This window comes from Aptenodytes patagonicus, chromosome 10 (genome assembly GCF_965638725.1).
Source record: "Aptenodytes patagonicus chromosome 10, bAptPat1.pri.cur, whole genome shotgun sequence".
NCBI lineage: Eukaryota > Metazoa > Chordata > Aves > Sphenisciformes > Spheniscidae > Aptenodytes > Aptenodytes patagonicus.
Window position 1 is genome coordinate 22,142,551 of NC_134958.1, and position 13,939 is coordinate 22,156,489.

At 55.7% G+C, this 13,939-nt stretch overlaps 1 protein-coding gene across 3 annotated transcripts in view; it reads left to right on the top strand.

Moving 5' to 3' along the window:
* Window positions 1–3,142: 3,142 nt before the first annotated feature.
* Window positions 3,143–13,939, top strand: part of SIN3A (SIN3 transcription regulator family member A) — a 36,669-nt gene continuing 25,872 nt past the window's right edge. For 2 of the 3 annotated variants that reach the window (XM_076348496.1, XM_076348498.1), the window contains exons 1-2: window positions 4,486–4,550; window positions 12,596–12,816. In XM_076348496.1, coding sequence (XP_076204611.1) covers window positions 12,628–12,816 — 189 coding nt within the window. In that variant the 5' untranslated portion in view covers window positions 4,486–4,550; window positions 12,596–12,627. Of the gene's footprint in view, window positions 3,179–4,485; window positions 4,551–12,595; window positions 12,817–13,939 lie in introns of those variants that run through there. The other variant, XM_076348497.1, reaches the window with a different exon arrangement.

Genomic DNA, 13,939 nt, shown 5'->3' on the forward strand with positions numbered 1-13,939 from the left:
TGCAAAACTGCCCCTGTGAAACGATGGCAGCGTTGGGGAAAGGCATCTGGGGGTGAGGGCATCGCTTCTGTGCTGCCGGACCTGCTCTGAGCAGGCGTGTAGGGCACAAAAACACACAGGCACGGCTGGGGGGAGCATGGCTGAGCTGCTCCTGGGCTGACAGCCAGCCCCAGCGCCTTCGGGTGCAAGCGATGCCAGTCCCAGAGCGGCAGCTGCAGCCTGAGGCTTCTGGGCGAGGGAAGAAGAGAGGTGGCTGGTGCAAATCAAGCCCTAGAGCCAGCGGGAAAGCACGTGCCCTAGAGCAGAGCAGCCGTCCCCAGCGAGGCTCCCGGGTGAGAGGAAGCGTCGGCGGGTGGGAAGAGCAGCACCTGTGTTTGCTCAGCTGGAGTCTGAAAAAGCCAAGGAGGCCAGCGCCTTTCTGGGACTGGCAGAGGGGGGAAGCTTTCCCCTGCGCTCGAGGCGTGGACAGGCTTGGCCATGCCGAACCGAGGCCAAACGCGTGGGCTGGATGGCTGGAAAAGAACCGGAGGCAGCGGGGCATCCGTCTTTAGGGGATGCATGCCCCAGCGCCTGTGGCTGTGTGAGAGGTGGGCGTTTTGAGTATACCTGGAGCCGTGCGCGTCCTGCCTGTGGAGTGGTTTTGTTTCAGCTGGAGCGTCCCGTTCTTCTAGGTACCATCTTCTGCCCCGCTGTGCTCCTCGAGCAGCGTCAGCCCACGCAGTCTGACCTGCAGAGCGGCTCCTCCGGCTCAGGCTGGCCTCGAGTTTCCCTCCCAGCACCCGCTGCAGGGTGGCTCCAGCATCCGAGGGATCCCCTTGTCCTCGGGAGGAAGGATCCTGGGGCCCTCCCTCCCTCCTCGCTGCCAAACTCGTTCTTCACCCCAGCTGGCCTTTCTTGTTGGCACACGTGCAGAAAAGGGGGTGTTTGCAGCTTGTTTTCAAGCCTGTGCTGTCAGCAGTGGCCCTCCCTGGCCCAGCGGGGCTTTCAGCAAGGTGTCGGGTCCGGACCCGAAAGCTGCAGGTGGTGCCAAGTGTCCCGCGTGGCCCCACGGGTGTGCCGGGCCCCTGTCTCCCTTCCGCAGGCTGCGAAATCCCAACCAAGCCCGTACTGTGGGCGTGGGTAAAGGCGGCTGCACCTTTTAGCTTAATTCCATACGATGTGGGCACAGAGAACCGAAACATTTCCGAGGAGACCCACGTCCTGGGTGTCTGTCAGCGTCAGGGCAGGAGTACCAGGCAGCGTGGTTCTGGAGGGTGTTTAATCAAAAGGCACTTCAGGTTCACATTGAATATGTGTATTTTTTTTAAGCTTAATTTTTCTTTTTTGACTTTTAAAATGTTTCCCTTTCCAACTCTTCTTGTGATAAGATCAGCGGTCAGTGGTTTTGGACTTTAAACTTGAGGATTAGGGATTTTTAACCAGTTTGGTGGCCTTCGACAGACAAATGACAGCAGAAGTTGGGGCAGAGGATTCCTTCGGCTGCCTCCACCCATCGGGCTCACCCCAGGGGGGGGAAGCACAGGGGGAGGATTAACCTGGAGGAAACTGTGCTCAGGTGAAGATGAGAGGGAGGGAGATCACCGACACCGGCTCTGAATGGGAACTGCTCGGATACGCCGCTGCCGTAGACCTCGGCAGCTGCCTTCGAGGAGGGATGAAGATTCCCATCTGCGCCGGTGGCGGAGGAAAGAGTTGTAAGCATTTTCCATGGGGAAAAAAAAAAACCCCAACCGCTCACCCCCCACGACTATTTCCAGGGCTGCGCTTCTTGTCAAAGCCAGCATTTTCAGTCCTCTTGCACAACGCAAGGTTTTGATCCATCCATTCCTCCTCCCCATGCCAGCAGGTCCCGCTCGGCAGCAGAAATACGGATTTCTGTGGAAATGTCCGCTTCACACGGAGAGCCAAGTGTTACTGGAAAGTAAAACTTTGCGTTGTTTGGAGAGCGGTGGGAGAAACGGGCCGCTGAGAACCGGCAGCAGGTTTGCCTTGCCCTGCCTGCAGCATCTCCCCTTCCCCGGAGTGCCCCAGGGCAGGGGAAGGGCTTGGAGGGATGGGTGTCAATCACCACGAGCAAAATTCACAGCAGGGCCATCCTAAAAGGAAACAAGCCCACAGACGAAATCCAAAGCGCTGGTCGAGGCTGGAAACAGGATTTAAAGCCGTTGCAGGGAAACCCCAAAGTGGCGATGCCATCCCTGTGCCCACCTGTCTCATTTGGCTTTCTGGGTTTCTTGGCTGCATGCACGCCGCCTTGCTAATTACGATGACTTTAGTGCTTGTAATTTGCCCAGTGCGTGTTGAGCCCTGGGAATTTGGAAACAGCCTGGCTCCGGAGCACTTCATTTCTCAGCCCGCCTGCTTCCTTGCCACCAGCTTCCTAGACTCGGTCTCGATCCCCAGCAGCACAGCAGCCCGTGCAGGTTCAAACACCCCTGGCCAGAGACCTTTCAGCAGCTAAACCGAGCTGCAGCTCCAAGCTGAAGAGGCGAGAGAGATCCTCCTCTGCTGTGTCTTGCATGTGCTGGCCTCATGGCAGTGCCCGGGGGCCGCCTGCTCCCTGCCCTGGCTGGGGGTTAGAGCTGAGAAAGGGAAAAAGCAGCTGGAAAGAAAAAAAAACCACAAGAGGTTTAGACCTTGTTTGAGCGAAGATGCGCGAAATACGTATTTTAATATTCGTTTAGAGCGGGTGCGTTTTTATTTTTCCCCCTCCTGAGCGTGCTCTGGGTGACCAGGCGAGCAGCAGGCCTGGCGTCAGCTAATCCGAGGCCAGGCCTGGCTCCTCCAGCCTTGATCTCGGGCAGGCAGGGGGCCGGTGCCTGCAGCGGAGGGGAAGCCAGCAACTCCCTCCACAACTTTGTAAACCCCGGGAGAAGGGGGGGGGGGGGGATAAAAATCAAAGAAAATCAAAACCCGCAGCCGCTGCCCCGTCTGCAGCTCGTGTTTTATCGGCGGGGAGCGGGGAGGGCTCGCCCGCCCCCGCGGGGGCAGGGTTTGCCGCAGGGCCGGGGGGTCAGTCTCCCTCCCGCCCTCCACGCTGAGGCCTCTCCCTCAGCCCCCCGCTCCCCCTCCCTCCCCCCGCCGGTGGGCGGTCCGGCCGTGACGATCGGCGTCGCGGGGCCAATCCGCCCCGGGGGGAGTTCCCCTCCATTCAGGGCTCCTCGCCTGCGCGTTGAGGGTATGTAACAGCTGCTTTCCACCCCCCCTCCCCGCGCCACCACCACCGCCCCCCCCCCCCGCCCCCCGCCTCACGACAGACCGGGATTTGCTTCCCCGGGGGCGGGAGGAGGCCCGGCGCCGTCGCCGCCGTCGGGCTGAGGGAAGGAGCGACCCGCGCGCTCCAACGGCCGCCGGCGGGAAGCGCGCGGCGGGAAGCGCGCGACGCCGGGGGGGGGGGGGGGGAGTGGGGGGGGGGGGGGGGAGTGAGTGAGTGAGTGTGTGTGAGGAGGCGGGGGGGGGGGGGGAGCGGCCGCCGCGCCGGCCCCGCCCCCCGCCCCCATTGGCCGCGGGGCGGCGGGCACGCCCCCGCGGCGCGCGGGCCTCTCCCCCCCCCCCCCTCCCCGCTCAGTGCGTGCGTGCGTGTGTGTGAGTGTGTCTCCCCCCGCCCCCCCCCCCCCCCCCCCACGTGTAACCGACCCGCCCCACGTGGGGTGCTGCCATCCCGGAAGTGAAGGGGTCGGGGACAAAAGGCAGCGCCGCGCCCCCCGTCCGCCCCCCTCCGGGCCCCGCCGCCAACACCCCCCCCCCGCCGCCAACCGGCGGCGGGGGGGGGGTGTTGGCGGCGGGGCCCGGAGGGGGGCGGACGGGGGGCGGTGAGCACGTGCGCGCGCGCGCCGTGAGGGGGAGGGGGCCGCGCGCGCGCGGGCCGCGGCCGATGTAAACATTCCACAAAAGGGCTCCCCAGAGAGGGGGCGGGGCCTCGCCGGTCGGAGGCGGGGCCAGTGCCGCCGCGTGGGCGGGGTCCCCGCCGTGACGGTCGCGCTGCCCGCTCGCCGGTTGGCTGGTGCTTTTCGTTCGCCGCCAATGGGGCGGCGGAGGAGGCGGGACGGGGGCGGGGCGCGCTGCTTATACGGACATTTTTCTTCGGCGGTCGCTCCCCCCCTCCCCTCTTCCCTCCCTTCCTCTCCACATCCCCTTCCTGGGGGTCGCGGCCAATAGGGGCGGGCGAGGTGGGCGGGACCAGGGCGGCGATTGGGCGCGAGGCTGACGGGCGTGCGGCGTACGCAATGGGCGTTCGGGGCTCCCCCCCTGCGCGGGGAGGGGCGGGATTTCCCGGGGAACAGAGAAGCGGGCAGCGCTCCGCCGCGGCGGCCGAGAGACGGTTACTCCATCTTACCCCCCCGCCCGCCGAGCCCCCCCCCCCCTCCCGCCCGGGACCCCGGCGCCGCCCCCGCCCGCCCCCCCCCTCCGGGAGGAGGGGCGCGGGGACCCCCCCACCTCGCCGCACCGGGGACAGCCCGCCCCCGCCGCCCGCCCGGGAGGGGCCCGCAGCGGCCCCGCCGCCCCCTGACCCTGAGGGAGACTCGGCCGCTGCCAGGGCCCGCTTCGAGGTAAGGGGGAGGGGGGGGGGCGCGGGAGGGAAGGGGGGTCGCCAGGCCCGGTGCCGGCCCCCTCTGGCGATCCGTAGGGGGCGGGGCCTGGCGCCGGTGCCGCGCGCGCGCTGGCGGCGGGGGGGGCGGGAAGAGGGGGGGGGGGCGGCGGCGGCGGTGGGGGGGGCCGGTGCCCGCGGCGCGGCTCCCCGGGGAGCCCCGGCCCGCGCGGGCGATCGCGCGTCCTCCCGCCCCGCCCCGCCCCGCCGGGCGCGAGGGGGTGTCCCGGCCCCGGCATGGCGGGAGCGGCGGGCGGAGCGTGCGGCGGCCGCTGGGCGCGCTGCGAGGCGGGCGCCTCCCTCCGCCCCTCCTCCCGCCCTCCGCCCGGTGCCGCTCCCGGGCTGCGGCGGGACCGCCCCCCGCGAGCTCTCTCCCGCATTGCACGCCCCCGGTACCGGCCGCATTGCGCGCTGGGTCCTCCGCCGGGGCTTCCCCCCGCGGAGCTCCTCCCCGCGCCGCCCGGCCGACGGGGGGTCCCGAGAGTCGGCTGGAGCCCGGGGGGGGGGGGGGGGCCGCGGGGCTCCCCCGGCTCCGGTGTCCGTCCCCGCCCGCCCCGACTTTCCGGAGAAGTTGCCGCTAGGAAGCGTTTTGCCGCTCAGTAGCCGCCCGGCGGGGTCCTGCTCCGCCGCCCCTTGTACCTCTCCACCGGCTCGGACCCCGTCCAGCGCCTCCCGCCTGGCACGGGACCGATCCCCGCCGCCCGTGCCTCCTCCGAAAACGGCAGCCGGGGTCGCCGAGAGTTCCCCCGTCGCTTCTCGGAGCCCCTGTCGTTGCAGTTTTTCGGCTCGATACCGCAGCGATCCGTAAGGACCCGCTGGAGCGATGTACGGATACATGGAAACCGGAGAGCTCCTCTTGCACGCATTAATTTTTAAGCGTTCTTAATAGCAAGCTGGCATCCTTTTTTACGCGTCCGCTCCGCGCGGTGTCGTGCCTTGAACTTGTCGGAGACTTGCACTTGATATTTCAGCCCGGGTTTTTAATTCTTGGGACGGCTGTACCTCCAGAGAAACTACGTTAGGTTGTTTCCTGGGATTGCAGGAGGCCGGCCGTGGGCTTCAGATAGCTTTAAAAATACGAGCGTGCTTGGTGTCTACTTAGCTAAATACTGTCTTTTCTGTGTTTTCCTGGCCCAGGTTTAGGATGAGTTTCTGTTGTCGTTATTTGTGCAAATAACACGTGTATTCAGTGCACTGATGGAAAGGGTACGTCCCTGAAAAAATGCATTTATTTGCACCACTAAAACGATACGAAACTAAAAAATAATTTGTTTAAAATAGCGCTGGAACTAGTGATCGAAGGCGTCTCGAGCTGTGCGTGGATTTTTAAGCTCCCGCGCTGTCCAGAGGAATCAAAACCTGGTTCGTGCGCTGAAGTGTAGCTTAAGGATGACCTAACGCCTTACGTTTCTTTTCTAACTCGTTGCTTTTATATTCATCGGTCGTGCTAAAAGGTGTGGGGTCAGTAAACAAGTGGGAAATGCCCGACTTAATTTCAGTATGGCTCTACCTGCACTTCATCTTCCGGTCCGAACTTGTAATTTTTTTTTTAAATACACTTTCAAGGAGGTACACGTTGTTCTAAAACGTTGTGCCGTTAATACTGTATGATAAAATGGCACCTTATGTTAATGTACTAATTTTAAAGCACATGTAAGCTTCCTTCATCACATAAAAGTGCCCTGGCAGCCTAGCGTCAGCCCGTGCTGGATCTCTGGGAACAGAAAACCACTTTTTAGGGTCTTTTCTTCCCTGCCCGGCTGAAGGTAGCAGTTTTTCAGGCCGGTGCGCTCTTTGCAAAAGGAAGCCACGCTTTCTCACCCCGAAGTATCTCGTCCTCGCCCCTCCCACTCACCGCTTCTGGTTAAGGTACATGGTCTCGGCGTCAACTTGTTTGAAAAGCTTCAACGTGGTAGTTCACCCAATAAAACGGCAGTAACTTGCTAAAGTTTGGGGAAACTCCGGGTGACTTCAACTGCTTTTGGAAGCAGGGTGGGAAGGGAGATGTTCTCCCGCCCCCGCCCCAGCCCGGATTGCCGGGGGAACTCTCCGCGCAGGCTCCTGGCACGTGTGGGTCTTGGAGCCGGGAGCATCGCGTTGGAATTGGCAGGCGGATCATTTACGTTTCCAGGATTTATGAATCGTTTTCTGTCCAGATTGCTGTTCTGGTCTTCTCCAGCGTTGGAAAGCTTTTATGGCTGTTAAAGCTGGAACAGAAAAGAGAGTCCCGCAATAGCTGTCATTTCAGCCTGTTAGGCGGGTTGCGCGCTTTTGGGGACGTGCTGCTTTTTTCCAGCTCCTGTGGGGTCTTGTCTCTTATTAAAAAAAAAAAAAGAATAAATAAAAATATTCTGATAATTCCCTCTGCGCGTGGGGAAAGTGTACTCAGGAAACTGGGCAAAACGATGCTAACCTCTGTATTGAGTGTAAAGCTCGATTTGGATCGTCTCTTTGCGGTGGAGTTTAATGTCCAGGCCGTTTGCCGCTTTGGCAAAGCGCGGATCAGTGCCGTACCAACTTGTTACCCGTCTGGACAGAGGCGAGCGGGGTTTACTCGTGTCCCGCCTGCCTCGTGGTGGGTTCTGGCATGTAACCCGCAGGCTGTCACCGGGTCACCTTGCAGAAAACTCTCCTAACTGCACTGAAAGCTTCGCGTAATGCTTTTCCAGCACCTTTTTCTTTCGGAGACTTCTCATTTCGTTTTGGAATGACTCTCCGGTCACGGATGTGCCTCTCTGCACAGCACCCCTCTGCAGCGGGGCCGGGGGCTTATTCCCATGTTACAGGCGAGGGATCCGGGCTGTGTGGCACCACGCAAAAAATATACCAGCGATTGCTGAACAAGCTGGGTCATGTTCTGGAAGTCGTGCGGCTGGGTTAGTGCACTGACAGCAGCAGCGCTGCCGGAACCTGAGCCGGCTGCTTTCTAGCAGGCGCCGTGGTATACGGCGTTGAAATCCTACGGGGGACTTGTCCCGCAGGACATCCGCGACAGCTCCGGGGTCGGAGCCGCCCCTCCAGGGTCCGGAGCTGTAGCAGAGACTTAGATTTACTGCTCCCGAGTTTTGAGTCCTTTCTCCCTCGAAAGGAAACCTTTTAAAAAGCCCCCGCACTCATTAAACACGTCGTCTGCAGCTATGTGCTTTCCCTGCCCTTTTTCAGAAGGGTCCTCGGTCTGCAGGGACCGAAATCCTCTCTAGTGGCGCTTTCACAGCTTGTTCGTGAAGACGGTGTTTATCCACAGGCGTGTTGTGGTTCCAACAGGTGCCGAGGCAGCAGACCTTCCCGATTTGCTTTCTTCCTATTCTCTATTTGCCTTTTTCTTTTTGCTTCGGATTCTGACACCTATTTAACGGCTGATCTCTAATGCCAGAAGACCCTGCTTATCTGATCGGAAAACCTGAAATAAAAAAATGCAGATTTTTGAGATCTTATTTGGTAAAAAGCTGAGGAGTGGAGCTGCCAGAGGAGAGGCAGTTCTGCGAGGGAAGAGGAGGGTACCCGGGCTCTGTTGCTCCCGTGGAGGAGTGAGCAGGCAGGAGGGGAGCCGGGCGTGAGGAGGGAGCCGTGCGGTGTTCCGCCAGCTGAATCAAGCCTTGTCCCTGCTTTGTTCCTTCTCTTTCTGTGTCAGCGCTGCTGCTCCGCTCCTCTCTGCGATACCAGAGGGGAAGGGATGCGCTCCACTTAGTTTATCGGTCCCACTGGCTTACACGAGGCAGATGGATGGGGAAATCCTCTGATGAGGTTGGCGGGGTAGAATTTCATAATTCTGGTGGCGTTACTGAGATGCAACGTACCTTTTTTAAATTTTTTTTTTTCTTGCTTTACCAGCCGAGGATCCTGTGTGCGTTTGTGGTATGTCTGCCTGATGCACCCTACCTGTAGCGCTAAGCAAAGCTGGTGAGCTGGGAGGTGGCATGGGTGGAAAGATCAGAGGTGTGTTCCTACGCGGCGTCCTTTCCCTGAGAAGGGGAACACTAAAAACCTCGGAAAAGAAAAAAAATAAAATAAATAGAGCATGTAGTTTTCATCCTCCTGTAGGCAGAACGTAGCGTACTCTAACTGAAGTTAAAAGATAGTTTGGGTAGAAATGATGCTGGGGAAAGGGGATGCAATTCTCCGTGGACTGCACGGAGTCCTGAGGGAACTCAGTCTGTTCAGTTATTGCTGAGCTCTCCTCCGTGCCTCGGGTTAATGCTTTTAACGAAGGAAAGTACCTGAAGTCTGTGACTTGCTTTCAGTCTTGTGCAGTCCTTGCTGTATTTTTGGGGCTTTTTTTTTTTTTTTTTTTCCTCCCCACCCCCAAATTAAGATTACGGATGATGCAGTTTGAATCGGGGCTTTCTAAATCTTAGAGTCAAAGTCCGTAAGGGGATGCCAGAGGCGTGTGCTACATTTCTGAGAAGACAACATAAAATAAGCTTTGTACTGTTTGTAGTGTCGCCCCGGTGGAGGGCGGCTAGCTGATACAAGTCTTTTGACGCTACTGATTGCGATTGTGTATTTATCCTCGAACCAGCTTTCCATGTTAGCTGGGCTTTGCCATCAGCGAGGATGCTGAGAGAAATCAGTTGTCACTGGGGGTGGAAGTGGGTGGAACTGCCCCTTTGAGCAGCAGGCTTCAGCTAAATCAGTTTAAAATGCCATGTTTAGTCTTGGGTTTCATTGCAGCCTTTCTTCCTTATCGGCCGCCTGGCGTGCTGTAGGAGGGGTCGGACTTGCTGCACAACAGATTGCTCCAGCTTTTCAGTGAGGAAGATCCTTGGAAGATGCCAGGTGAAGATCAGCAGGACCTCAGTGAGGAAACGAATGCAGTCTTTGGTGCATTCAGCATCATGTTTTCTTCTGCAAGATGCAGCCCAGTTTCTGCTCTGGTGCTGGTTTGCTCGCCCCTCAGTGCTTTTCCCTCTCTGTAGAGTTTTGGTGGTGGTGGATGCACAGAGTTAACGTCACTAGTCTTCATCTAGGTACAGCAGAGTATCGATATCATCTCTCTGCTAGGATTAAAAAAGCCTGTGAATTAGTAATCTTCGTTAAGTGGTGGTCTGCTGCAAGCCACTCTTACACAGCGGATGCACACCCTAAGTAGGAGTTTAGCAAGGTGTTATCTAGGAAGATTGGCTAATGCTATTGACTATTGCCTAGAATATTGACTCTCTCTCTCTATATATATATACAGACTATAATATGAAATTTTAAAGTTGAAGCAGGTACAGTGTTTGGATAGAAGCAGAGTCCAAGCTCAGTTAGCGAAGGCGAGGAGAATTCAGAGGAAAGAAGAACCTACAGGAGCTTTAATTTTCAGTAAACAGAAGCTTTAATGTCGACCATACAGCAATCTAGGTTTCTGGAAGATCACTCACTTGGTCTGCGAGAATCAGAAGCTTCAAAAACTGATGTTCATGCTGCTGGTGTGTGTGTGGTAACGTATCCTCGGTGCTACCATGATTCCCATGGCCTCACAGGCCTGAGATGTTTGGTGGCTCCTCGGGGAAGGGGCTTCTCGGGCAGCCTAAGGTGGCATTTTAGTCCTCATAAGGGCACATGCGTCTTACAGCCATTTTCTGTCCTCGAACAGCCTCTGCTTTAAAGGTTGGTGAGTCTATCCAAAGCGACAAGTGTGGAGTGTTGATTTGGGAAGTGAGACACAAGGGTGGGACACTCACCAGCCGCCACACCGCATATACACCATGTATACATATATATACACACACACACACGCACCGTATCGCAGACAGTGTGTTAAGTCTGCTGGAACCGTTTCACTTCTTTATAGCAAATCACATGTGAATTTTTTTTTTTAGAATGTTCCTGCTTTGTGGATATTGCGTGTATGTGTTTGCAAACCAGCAGCTCTTGGTTGCTCCTGTAGAGAAGGAAAGCTGTTGCACCACTGAGGGGGTAAGGGGCGAACCAGCCTGGGAGATCAAAAGAAAGTGGAAGGACTGGCTGGGGTACCAGCGTTCAGAGCAGAAGGGTATCCGCGGTGGTGAGCGGGTTATAAATAGATGCTACCAAAGCTTTGCCCAGACTTTACTCATGCAGTCAGCCATTGTCATGCAAAATCCCGGCTAGCTCTGCTCGTGGGATGATGGTGCGTGGCCAGATTTGCCGGCATTGCTCAGTTTAGTCCCAGCCCTATTAGCATAAAACCGTACGTTTTTACAAAGCTAAATGCGGGCTGTGCTGGAAGGGAGTAGCTCGAAGTTAACCTGCCTAGCTCTTTATTTGTCAGCAGAGACCAGCTGAACGAAAAGACAACCAACGCAGACACCATTAGCAAAATGAGCTCCTGAAGTGTGCTCCTCTGCTTTCTGAGTGTATGCTGGAGGTCAGACCTATTTAGGAACTGTAACTTGTAAATAAGATCCAGTTAGCAAGCTTTCTCCTTTATTTGGGTTGAGGAGTCCTCCTCTGCCTCTGCCAGCTGTCTTCTACCTGCCGGGTGCTTTGGGGACCTGGTAAGGGACTCTATTCCGAGAGGTTAAACTCGAAGAGCAACTCCAAAAAGAAACGAAGTCATCTTCCTTCTTGTCCTACCCCCTCCAAGTGAAAGGAGAGACTAGTAAAGAGGGACACGGAGGGGAAAGCACTTTGTTGCACAAAGCCTGTGTTTTCAAGCCCACGTTGACCTATTCTGAACCTCTGTGCTGCTGGTTCCCGTTTACATATTTGACGCGCGCTGAGATATTGGTGAATGATCTTTGGGTTCTTTGGTTAATGATGGGTTTAGACTGTGAAGAGCTGTCCTGACTTGGTAGATGAGAATTGGCTTAGTTGGCTGTTGTACCATTATTCTGGGGGAACTTCGTTCCCTCTTGTTTATCCGTGTGTCCACGTTAGCAATGGATGTGTTTAACTGCACTGGAACTGAAAAGGACTTGCTTTGGAGATGTCCTGATGAATTAGAGGCCGAAGAGGGTGGATTTCACTCTGTTCTCTGTCCATCAAACACCTTAACAGGCCGCACATGCTTTTGAGCACCCCGTGGTTTGAGGAACCAGCAGATAACATCTCAAGGATGGCAATAACTATCGATGCATAGAAAACAGCACTGGAATTTGCTTGCAGAAAAGAGTAGGTGAGTAGTTCAATCAAACAGAGCGAAGAATTCATGGCACTTCTAGGAGCGGGACAGTGGCAAAATGACCTGTCAGGTTTGAAGTGAAATGAAGTTGCATAAAGACAACTTACGGTAGGGCAGGAACATGCCTGCGTGTTGGAGAAGAAAAATACCGGAGAGTAAGTGGGAGAGCTGCTGATCAGTGCTCGCCGGCATCCCTGGCCGGCACGCGGGATGCCAGCCACGGTGCCTGCTGGCACTGCTCCGCTTTGCACTCTTCGGCTTGGTGCTGGCGAGTGGGGCCAGGATGCTGGGAGGACCACGGCTGTGTGGCATACGGTATCCAAAATACTCCTGGTCTGTGGGTTTCACTGAGGTTACACGTCCTATGTGTATTAAACGGAAAACCCTTTAGTTTGGGGCTTTGTAAGTGATTTCAAAATCTGACTACGCATCCTGCTTTTTGCCTTCCCCCTTCCTCCCACATGCTTAAAGCATCTCTCACAGCTGGCTGTCATCCTACCTGGACTGTCCAGGGTTGTTTTTTTTTTTCTGCTTTCAGTGTAGGCAACTTTGTCCAGGCTGTGTGTAGGTAACGCACCCTCCCCCAGTCTGTTGTGTTCAAATACTGCATTCAATGAACTTTGCGTTGCTCAGATGCCCATGCTAGCAACGTCCTTTAAGTGAGATTGAAGAAATCATTGACTTTTAAGCAGAGTAATTTATTTCCAACAATAAGGCTGTATTTTTTGTGATAAAACACGATTGATTGCATATTTTATGCAGAAAGCTGGATCTTAATTCCACTTCCCTATCTCGAGATATTGGTAACCTAAATGCATAGGCAGAAACTTGCCCTACCAGCTCTTGGTGAACTTAGCATCCATGGCGCTGGCAGGGAGCGATGAATCAATCGCGTTTGTTAATTGGTCTGTTTTTAACAGGTTTTGTAGCGCTTCCCGAGCATGAGTTCAGAATGAAGCGGCGATTGGATGAGCAGGAGTCACCCGTGTATGCGTCGCAGCAGAGACGTATCACCAGCAGCACCGAAGCTTTTCAACACCAGCACCGCGTGCTTGCCCCGGCACCTCCGGTCTATGAGGCGGTTTCGGAGACCATGCAGTCTGCCACGGGGATTCAGTACTCGGTAACTCCCAGCTACCAGGTACGTGCGCTCGTCCCGTGGCTGCGTCTCGGGGGATCAGCTACGGTCCTGCTGGTGATGGTCCTGCGTGACCAGCCAGCAGCGTGTCATTTCACGGTAGAATTCTGTATTTGAGACAAGGCTTATTTTGGTAACCAGGGCTTCCTGAAGGAAAAACAAGATTGGACAATGTGCTTATCGTACATCTCATCTTAAGCACTTGCTTTAAGACTATCGGCTTCACTCATGTTCAGAGCCACCTGAACAAATGTGGTGTCATGTGGCTTTTTTGAACGTGATTCTTTTAACGATTCTCTCGGATCACGGTCTCTGAATCCTAGAGGCAAATGTGTGCAGGACTTTTTCTCCGTTTTTCTTTTCTTCACCGGGAAAAGGTTTGTTCTTGTGGTTGCTCTGTCACAGGCATATGATATCTTGGGTGATCTTAAGCTTAACAGACTGTATCAGATCAGCATTTAGATTGGAGAATTTCAGGAAAATTGAAATGTTTCAGAAAACGTTACCCCAGAGTCATTAGGTGGCACTTTTCCCTCTCTTCCCTCCTTTGCAAGGAGCTGTCAGCTGGGGAGAGAAAAAAAATGTACTTTGAGTGCACTGGAGATACCCCCCCCAGTGAAAGACCAGGGAAGGGCTGTTCCTGTGTTACTCGGCTTTGCCATGTTTTTGGCATGTCGCATCTTCCACGCTTGTGTTGCTGGTGAGCTGCTCTCCCTGACTAGTGCCTGATTTTACACACAGCTTCTTCCTTACTTCTGTAGAAGGGATGTTCACGCTGATAGTAGCAGCCGCAGAGCTGAAGAGCTTGCAGGGACTGGAAGAGGGTGTGTTTATGCTGGCAGTCCTTCCTAAAAAGAACTTGGATGGACCAGCAAGCAAATCGTTTCTTGTTCATGAGAAGGATTAAAAAAAGTATATCCCATCTAAAAGAGGCTTGGATGGAAAACGAAGTGTGTGTAAAATGAAAAGTAAATTTAGTCTTAAAAAATTTTTTAAAGGCTCTTTTAATGGATTTTCCAAATTGAAACTTTTCTGGTTTAATGTATGAAGGAGACCCGAAAAGTGCATGCCTTCTGTTCCTTTCCCTGTTTTTCTAGGGGAGATACCAAGCTGAGTTTTCCCCTGA